Source organism: Chroicocephalus ridibundus, chromosome 4 (assembly GCF_963924245.1).
Source record: "Chroicocephalus ridibundus chromosome 4, bChrRid1.1, whole genome shotgun sequence".
NCBI lineage: Eukaryota > Metazoa > Chordata > Aves > Charadriiformes > Laridae > Chroicocephalus > Chroicocephalus ridibundus.
Window position 1 is genome coordinate 41,003,508 of NC_086287.1, and position 9,838 is coordinate 41,013,345.

Consider the following 9,838-nt stretch of genomic DNA (forward strand, 5'->3'; position numbering starts at 1 on the left):
CTATACAAGATTTATAGAAGTCATGCTAAGCACGTTCCTTGTGGTAACCATCATGTTTCCAACAGTCATACACAGCAAGAAATCGGTTTTATGTTCTTAGATATATTTTTTTTAAAAAAAGTAAACTCCATTGCACTCTGTACCCAACTTTTTCAAACACCATTCCTTAGACTGTACAAAACACCTCAGAAAAGTCACAGCAATACATCCAGCAAGCCCCTGAGGCAGACACAACACATTAAAGTAAGACCAGTCCACTGTATGTGTTGTATTTTAGCAGCTACCCATTTCCCCAGACAGCTCTCCAGCCTCTTTTCTACAGTGACTGCTTTCTGCACCTCATCATCAGAAAGAGCACAGCCATCCTCTGCTAGTGTAAGTGCACTCCAGAGAACAGCCTAAGTGTCAGGCACAACAGTGATAATCCACAGGCAGCTGGAAAAAGCTCTCAGTCCTTCCCCAACACTGCCATGCAAGTTTTTCACCATCTCTGTCACTGCTGCTTGTGCCAACCTTAAGAACTCCAGGCCAAAGCCTTAAGCGGATCCCAGTCCTGTGTGCACAGGAAAGCACACAGGCTCATAACCTGGCCAGGGAGACCAACTGAACCCTGCTCCTCCTCCAGTTAAAAATGCATGATACACATTAGGCTGTAGAACTGCACCTCTCACACAGCACACACGAGAAGAGCAAGGTGCCTACAGCAGGAGCACGTGGGCAGCATATTACTACCATTCATGGTGGTCACCTCAGTGGTGGCAAGAGCAGGCACCATTCACTGGGTCTCCACTGTAACACACACAGCTTCTGAAAATGTGATCCCAGTGTTCACAAACGCTTTTACTGAACAGGCTTACCAGCCCACATTCTCACAGCTACCATCCACTTACACTTGAATTTCATAGCCAGACAACACCACCTCATACAAAAGCCCCCGCTTCCTGCTAAGGGGACAAGTTCTCACCAGACAGCCAAGAAAACTGAAGTTTCCAAGCAGCTTCTGCTTAAAGATGCCCTATGTGGCATGCCAGACTCCTCAAGCTATACCACCAAGCACTGCAAGCTATCAGGGAGGAAAACAACATTATCTTCTCTAGCCTTTGCGCTTATGCATGGCAAAAATGTCATTACCAAATCACATGTACAAGAATTTAAACTGGTTGCCTGAAGCAGTCAGCAAGAAATTCCCCAGACAGACACGCTTTACATCACTGGGCTGGTAGCTGGATGCCTTTGAGGTGTTTCATCCTTCCCTAGAGGATTAGGAAAAGGAACAGTTCAATCCAGTTTGGTGAGTATCGTGTTCCCATGAGTTGATCCTTGGGATCTGTTATACACCCCGCCAAAGAACATGCAGTCTCTTTCTTAACCCATGCCCACCTTCACCTTCATTTTTCCCCTTAAATAGGATGTTGAATAGGTGGGCAAGTCACTGCAAAGAGCACATGCCTCATTTATCATGCACCAAGAGGTTACAATGAATAATAATGTTCTTGTTAAAAAACCCACAGGGATACATCCTGATGAAACCCGATCACAGAAAGTATGAGGCAGCTCCCACACTCAAGGACAAATAACTGATCTACAAAGACAGATATTTCCAGAGTTCCCTACAGCAATTTTTTAGTTTAATGTTTTGAAAAGCAAGTATCTGGCAATAAGCTACCTATGTTAAACAACGAAAGTTTGATCCGAAAGATAAGAGATAGCTGGTGACCTATATTGCCTGCCTGTTTGACTGTAAAAGAGCAGCTGAGCAAGCAGCCTTACAAATTTCACCATTCTGCTTCTGTATCAATACTGGTCACTGAAAAATAAGGACTCTCAGGTGCACCCGGGCCACCTTTCCTACAGCACACCCACACTGTGGAGACGAGGCAAGGACCATCCCTCACTATGGCCCAGCAAGTACTACGCAGTGTCACTCACAGCAGGAGCAAAGGACCCAAGTGCTGTACATTCACCAACAATGCATAGTTATTTACCTCACTGCTGAATCTATGATGGTACTGAAAGAAATTTTAGCAAACTACAGACTGGGTGTGGTATCACACCTCTGTATAGGTCCACAGCAGTTACCACAACTATAGCTTTCTGGAAATCTAGATAACCTTCTCAAAATAGACCCTGACTGGATGATAGGACACTCAATCCAAGGGAAAAGGAAGCTCTGATTATGACTTTTACATTTTGTCAGAGATATTAGTCACAGTCTTACCACCTGATCTGAGCATGCTACCAGCAGGCTTGGAGGTGGGCATGTTTCCATGAGGGACCTGAGCTCTGTTTAATGGGTACTTTCTATCATTAACAACCCTACCTCAAACAGAGATGTGATTAGCACAGCAAAATTCAAAACATAACAGAGCAGTAAGACCTGTTGGATGCAGATACAGTAGGGCTGCAAGACCCATGGCTTTTTAGGTTATAAGACCACCTTTGTGTATTTTTGTGTATCTTTACATGCAGCGTACAGCACAGAGCAGTGAGAGGGGTTCTGGGAGACTGCCATTTCTAACAAGGAATTTCTTTAAGTTCATGAATAACTGTACTTGGTAAGTACTTCTTTAGGGCAGAAGAAGTGCTCCCGAAGTCTGTGCTATCACTGCATCAGCAGCACCGTAAATCTGAATAGTGCAGTTCTCTCAGCCAGAGATATCATTTACTGCCACATTGCCACAGAAATGCCAACATGGTGAGGCAGAGCAGCACTGGACAAAGACAAGGCACATTTATTTCATCGGTTTGATTTTTTTTTTTGAAAAAGAAAAGCATTACTGACAATTCTTACATCATTTGGGTTGTATAAGGCTGTCTTCTACATGCTGCAAATGAACACTACTTCCTACTCATATTGTCAAGACAGCAGCTGTCAGGTCAGAAAGCAATTCGGCATTTAAAGTTTCCCCCCCACCTCTACAGTTTGGGCAAGTTGTTTCCAGCCATATTTTAAAATAAACCCTGAACGAGGTGCACTTTGAGCAACTGGTTCATGAAATGACAGTGGCCAACAGGAGAGCCTGCTGCATGCAGGGCCCGAGGGCTGACCCCTACCAGCACCCCAAAGCAGCAGCAGCTTTGCCCCAGTGTCATTCCTGACCTCCCTGGGACACTCAGGAGGCGGTGACAGGAGGTTGTCCTTCTCACCACTGTCCTTCGTCTCACCTGCAAAGATGAGCTAGGTGTGCTGAGCACCAAGTGGCTCACACAGCCCCTCAAGGCCAAATCTGGCTCCTTCACCAAAAGCCCCCAGGTGACTCAGGAAAAGTTTGAATGCTTCAGCCGGCCATTTGGCATCAAAAGGGAGAAATGTCCTTGTGGGCACAAGTGACAATCTCTTGGCCAGTAAACACCCACATACGTACTTTTTACATGACAAGTTCGTCTACCTCAACAGCTAGGTAAGACCGTGGCAATGGCTTTCAGCAAGTTTTGCTTTTTAACACTGCGAAACAGCAGGATCAATCTTGTTATGCCTTGGCTGGTGCTAATTTGAGGCCTGACTCTCGACAGGAAAGAAGAGAGAAAAGAGAAGAAAGAAGTGGCTATTAGAAGAAACTACTGAGATGAGTTCAACAGTGCAAAGGCAAAAGTATTTTAATCCCCAGAAGAGACCCCTGCTCCCGCACAAAAGGCCATGCAGAGGCTTATACCAAGTGAGAAGTAGCTGAACTTCTTCTGCACATTATATCTTTTTACCACTTATGAATAGCAATACTGTAACAAGCTCTTTAAAACCTCTTAGAGTCTCCTCTGATAGACATGAGAAATAGGCTTCGTGTACAAAGCTGCTTTCCTCCCAGGAACTGTCACTTTATCCCTATATTGTAAAACATTAACTTCCCAGAAGGGGCAGATGGGAAGAGGCGAGATCAGTGTCTCTTCTCTGTATCATGTTCAAGAGGCCAAACTTCACCCTTCAAATATGAAACTCACTCTGCAGCTCATTTATTTACCTATCTCAAAGCAGGTCATGACACCATATTTCAAGCACCACCCCAGACACCGAAGGCTGTCATATTTGTCTCTCAGCACAGGTAAGAAACCCACAAGCCAGCTCCTGAAAACTCAGCAAACTTCTTGGCCTCAACAGGCATGCTGTAAGGACATTACTGAAAATCAGCAGATCTACCAGCTTCTGATGCCTGCCATGAGCTCTGCTGAGCCCATGCAGCCGGGAGAAGGAGACCTGGATTAAATTCATCTGTGAGCAACATCTCTAGACTGTTTGCTTCACAAGTTTCAATTAGTCCCAGCTGCGCAAAGCCACACAGGACAGCACTGTGGCACAGCTATCCCAGTCCGCAGGGCCTTACCGAGCCAGGACACAAGGGGCTGGGAGGAAACAGCCAGTAAGACATGGCCACTTCTCACACAGACACTTGCTCACTCGATTACTGGCCGTGCCACCACTTTAGACATGCTGTCTCCCCACCCAGAGAAGGCCCAAGCATAAAAGTTTCAAGTTTGTCTCCCTGGCTGGAATCAGCGCTATAAATAATAATGACAACAATAATTTGGTAGTAGTTAAATCAGATTTCGTACTCTCTGATTTAGTACTTAAATCAGACAGATTTCCTCTATCAGAAATTCTCTAGCTATTCCTTAGGTGAAGGAAAACCTAAAACATGCAAGTCAACCAGGAAAGACTGAGCCTGAAAAGAGCCTACAGGAATATCTGGGAGGCACGAATCTCTCCTGTTCACCTCAGTAAGCTATTAATGAACGTGTACAGTAATGAACATTTAACTTTAATTACTGCAATGATTTCATTTCACAGGTAAGAAGGGGTGACAGTTTTACTACACCATGCATCCCAGGCTTATGCTTACTGGATATACTGTTACCTCCCCACCTCTGAAGGAAGCAAGCCTCAAGACCCTAACAGGGCTCTCGGTCACATTCAGACCCCAGGGTGGGGAACAAGAACTGTCCCTCAATATCTGCACAGCCTGCGGTCCGCTCATTGATCCCTCTGAGGAGGGGTTAGCGTGATAGGCTACAATTGGGAAGAGTCATCACTCTCAGACCTGATCTTCCTACCTACAGACACCAGAGGGGTGGGTCAGGATAGAAATATGAGCTTGCACCCATTGGAGAAGGGAACAGCTTCAGCTGTCCATCGGCAGGAAGAGAAACAACGTAGTGACTCCACCACCAGAAAAGGACACCTAACTATACAGAGCCCTCCCATTCAGCAAGCCGGAGAGTAACACCCAGCACATCAAACTCAACGGGTAGTGGTTGACCATCAAAAGAAATTGGCTTAGATTATTTTGAAGCAGATGTGTTCATTCCTTAAAACTTCCCCCTGGCTTCTCCCCTCAACTGCAGAAGTAACCCACGTTAACAGAGTAGCTCTCTGTCCCCCTCTTGTGATAGGACCAAGAGGACTTTAAAACTACTCAAGGGAGGTAATATTAAAAGAGCGCATGGCCTTCAGGGCACGTACCACAGCTTGGGTTTTGGGACTTCTTTTTAAGCCAAAGGTTCAACCCCTGCTTCTGACAACCAAGTCAGTGTCCCACTACATATAAAATATTTCCCCTCACCCTGCACCATGAAAGGCAAAAAAACCCACAGTATGACAATCATTTCCCCTCACAGCCTGTGTGCAATACTGCCCATCTCGGCTCTGGGCCCCACTGACTGCTCCTAGATGTATTAGCCAGATATTGGCATAAAACTGGAGATAGGGATCACAGTCAGGCAGATCTTTTGAAAAGGAAGAAACTTCCCTCCTTAAAGGCACAGAGCCTGGTCTTCAGATAAGCCATCCATCCCTCACACCCCAGACCAAGATTACATTCCTCTCTTTTGTTGAAATGCAAGCTCACACACCATCAACTCTCTTTCAACTAAATGCCCTTGTTTGCATGCTTTAATTCTCGTGCTGTCTACTCTCACCTCCGAAGTCTCTCCAAGCGAGGAAACCAGGAAACCGCTGACAGCGGCTTTATAGCTATCACCTTCAATTAACTCATCAGACTCCAGGGGAAAGACTGCTCAGCGGCACCATTTCAGACAGCTATGAACAGCAGAAACGGAAAACCCTTCATCTCGAAGCAGAGGACGGGAGAAGGAGAGGGGCTAAAGAGGAAGAAGAATCTGCTCACTGGTGTGCCCTCCTTCCAGAAAGCCCCACACCTCGGGCTACATTATATATATTAATATACCTTCTATGCATAAATAAGGAATATCCTCCCCTTTAGTATGGAAGGCATGGAGATTCTCCTGCCTGCTTGCACCTCCGGCAAAGCAAGGTGGGATCCGAAACGCGAGCCCAGAGCGAAGGAGCAACTGGCCAGGAAGAGCGGCGGGAGCCTGCTGCACCCCGAGGTGCCCCTGCCATGTTAGCACGAGTGGTGTTTCAAATTCTGCTTTACTGTTGCCTGATGAAGTGACTAAAACGGAAATGTTTCGGGGATTAGGATTCCAGAGTGATCTAATACAGGATGCTTTTGGTTTAAAGAAGGAGGGGGGGAAAAAAAGCCCCATAACTAGAGAGCGGCGAGGCTGGAGCTCCTCCTGAACTCTCCCCCCCCACCGCCACCCTTTCGGTTTAAAGGAAAAAAAAAAAAAAAAAAAAAAGGGCCGAATGTTACCATTTTTGGACATGAGCTCCGCGCAAGCCCTGCCCTAAACCACACCATTCAAACGAGAAGCCAGTCACCGTCCCGCCGCCGGGCCGGGGCAGCCCGGCGGGGATAGCGGAGGGGGGACCCGCCGCCGCCGTGGCCCCCCCCGGGGCGCACCTGCGGGCGGGCTGCGCGTGACAGGGCGGACATCTGTTGCTGCGGGGGGACCCGCCGCGGCACCTCCCTCCCTCCCTCCCTCCCCGCCATCACCTGCCCGCTCCACCCGCCGCCGCGGCCCCCGCCGCCTCGCCACGCCTCGCCAGCCCCCGGCCAGGCGCGCACCGGCCCCGCCGCGGCCGGTGGGGGCGGCGGAGCCGGGTCCCGGCAGCCTCGCGATGTGTGTGTGAAGGGAGGGGAGGAGGGGGTCACCCACCTTCCTCTGCTGCTTCTCCCAGGCCGGGTCGAGGAGCAGGTCCCGGTCCCAGTCCTCCTCCGGCTGCATGTAGTCGTTGGTCTGCTGCGGGTCGTAGTGATCCATGGCGGCTGCTGCGACGGCGGCCCGTGCCTGTGCCTGTCCCCGTCCCGTCCGTCCCACTGTGCCCGGCCCCGCGGCCGCTCAGCCCGAGCAGGCGGCGGCGGCGCCCGCTCCCACCTCTCCGCCTCAGCCGCGCGCACCACGGCGGGGGCGGGACGCACCGCACCGCCCCCGCCCGCCTCCGCGCCCTCTCATTGGCCGCCACCCGCCGCCGAGACTGCATTTCACAACCACAGCCCGGCGCTCATTGCGCGCCCACCACGTCCGTCATGGCGCCCGGGCCGTCGCGATAGGCGGGAGCTGGCTGATCCGTCCCTCCCCCAGCACCTCCTCGCACCTCCCCCGCGGCGGCAGCGGCTGAGGCAGAGGGCGGGCGGACGAGCCGGACGAGGGGCGGTGGGGATGGTGCCCGCTGGGACGGGGCGATGCGGGGCAGCTCAGTGCTTCTTTCGGGGCATTTTTCCCACAACGCCCCCGCGGCGCGGGTGCGCGGGAGGCCGTAGCGGGAGCGGGCCCCTCACAGATGCGCCCTCACGGGCGGGGCGGCCGAGCGGTGCCGGGGGGCGGCGGAGCTGCGCGGGTCAGGGCAGCGTTTTGTCGCCGGGAGGGTGTTTCCGTGTGACACAGCTGGCGGCCCCTGGTGCCGGCCCTGCCGTGAGGGTGTGCGGTCGCAGGTCTGCAGTCCCGCCGCCACCCCGCGCGAGATACAGCCGGTCACGCAGGTGTGCCCCCGCCTAGGGTGACAAAAAATAGCTATTTTCGCTTGTTCCCGGCTGGTAGCCGCTGGTCAAGGTTAGGATTGCCGGTGTGCGTGGTGACACAGGGTGACCCTGCTCGCAGCGTGCTGCGCCACGCCGCCCAGGCACGCCTGCCGCTTTCCGCCCGCAAATATCCCGTTTAGCGAGAAAACGCTAAGCTTAACGTACATTTGGCTCATCTAGCAGCTTCCTAGGTGAGAAACGCAAACCGTCAAGGAGTTTACTGACACACAAATGCCTGACGTGGGTTTCTGTCAGTTAAACAAGTAGAGAGGGGAAAAAAAATGACAATAGGATTATTAGTTTCCCCTGGTAGTCTCAGTGGGAAGCAGGATGGTATCTCTCTCAAGAGTGAGAGGAAGCCCAAAGACACCATCCAGGGCAGAGCGAGCCCATGTCCCAATTCATCCAGATTCAGAGGAAACAGAATTTCTAGTCCATGAATGTGGGGGAGAGGGATGCTGAGAATGCAGTGGAAGGATGCTGCAAAGCATCAGGATGAAACGAGCAGAAATGCTCAACATCAGGCAGAATTTAGCCCCAAATTACACCTGTGAGCTCCTCTTCCAAAAGAAAGGAATTTGCTTTCTGCTTCTTACAAACATTAGAGGTGAAATTGGGTATTTTCTTTCATTTCTTGGCATAACTGTGCAGACCGTAACGGATGGATGCTCTGTGTGGTCCTCCGTCTTCATGCGTCATATGATGCTCCTTGGGTATGCTTTCAGACTTCATAAACACAAATATAATTATCAGAGTTGAACTGTTCAGAGACTTGTATTTACCCTGCCATGCATCACTCAGGGTAGAAAGATTATTTAAATATGTTAAGTACAGTAATATCCATGATTTTCAAAAGCAATGTGAGATGTCTCCCTTTTGAGACCATTTGGGAAACCAGGCCACTCAGGGCATCCCAGGTCAGCGGAGCCAAATCTGAGGAATCCAGGAGTACCAGGCGCTTTGGAAATCCTCCTGGATGTGTTTCATGATGAAGTGCTGGGGAATGCAAAATAGTCCTATCACTCTGGAGAGATGGTAATGGGCTTGAAAGAAACTTCACTGTTTGGCACTGCAGAGAGGTGCAGATGATGATGGCTGTTTTTTTGACAAGCAGAGCAGAGGAGTTTACACCAGGGAAATAAGTAAATCATCAGGGTTTGAAGAGAAAAGGACAATTTTTATTTCTTATAACAATTTGATGAACACCCCACAACAGAAGCTATGAACCAACAGCTTATTAGAGATAAGAAACGTGTTGTCCCAAAATTTTCCTACCTTCTAGTTTTTCATATTTATCAGGACACTTCCAACCTGAGGAATCTGGAAGAATATGGGAATTGGCAAGAGCTGGGGAATCTGAAGGAAAGGCTGAAGGATTTGGGTCTCTTCAGTCTGGAAAAAAGACAGCTGAGGGGGGATCTTATCAATGCTTATAAATACTGAAAGGGTGGGTGTCAGGAGGATGGGGCCAGGCTCTTTTCAGTGGTGCCCGGTGACAGGACAAGAGGTAACGGGCACAAACTTGAGCATCGGAAGTTCCACCTAAACATGAGAAGGAGCTTCTTTACTTTGAGGGTGGCAGAGCACTGGAACAAGCTGCCCAGAGAGGTGGTGGAGTCTCTGTCTCTGGAGACATTCAAAACCCGCCTGGATGCGTTCCCGTGCAACCTGCTCTAGGTGACCCTGCTCTGTTAGGGGGGTTGGACTAGATGGTCTCCAGAGGTCCCTTCCAACCCCGATCACTCTGTGATTTTGTAAAGCAAAGGGAGGAGGGAAGCAAACACATTCCTTGAGAAAAGTCTTGAGCTTTGTATTTTAAGGCAGAGGTCCTATCGTATTGCTTCCCCAGATTTGTAGTTTAAAAGCCCATTATTGAAAACCACTTTTCACACCTCCACTAATGTGGTGAGAGCTCTCGGCTGCCATTCAGTGAGTGAGGATTTTCAGCATTTTCCAGGAGATGC

General features: G+C 49.8%; 1 protein-coding gene across 5 annotated transcripts in view; it reads right to left on the minus strand.

The window, feature by feature from the left end:
- The window catches only part of ACTN1 (actinin alpha 1), a 92,309-nt gene extending 85,041 nt beyond the window's left edge, over nucleotides 1-7,268 (minus strand). For 4 of the 5 annotated variants that reach the window (XM_063331633.1, XM_063331631.1, XM_063331632.1 and 1 more), the window contains exon 1: nucleotides 7,012-7,268. In XM_063331633.1, coding sequence (XP_063187703.1) covers nucleotides 7,012-7,116 — 105 coding nt within the window. In that variant the 5' untranslated portion in view covers nucleotides 7,117-7,268. The remainder of the gene's footprint in view (nucleotides 1-7,011) is intronic. The other variant, XM_063331630.1, reaches the window with a different exon arrangement.
- Nucleotides 7,269-9,838: the final 2,570 nt, after the last annotated feature.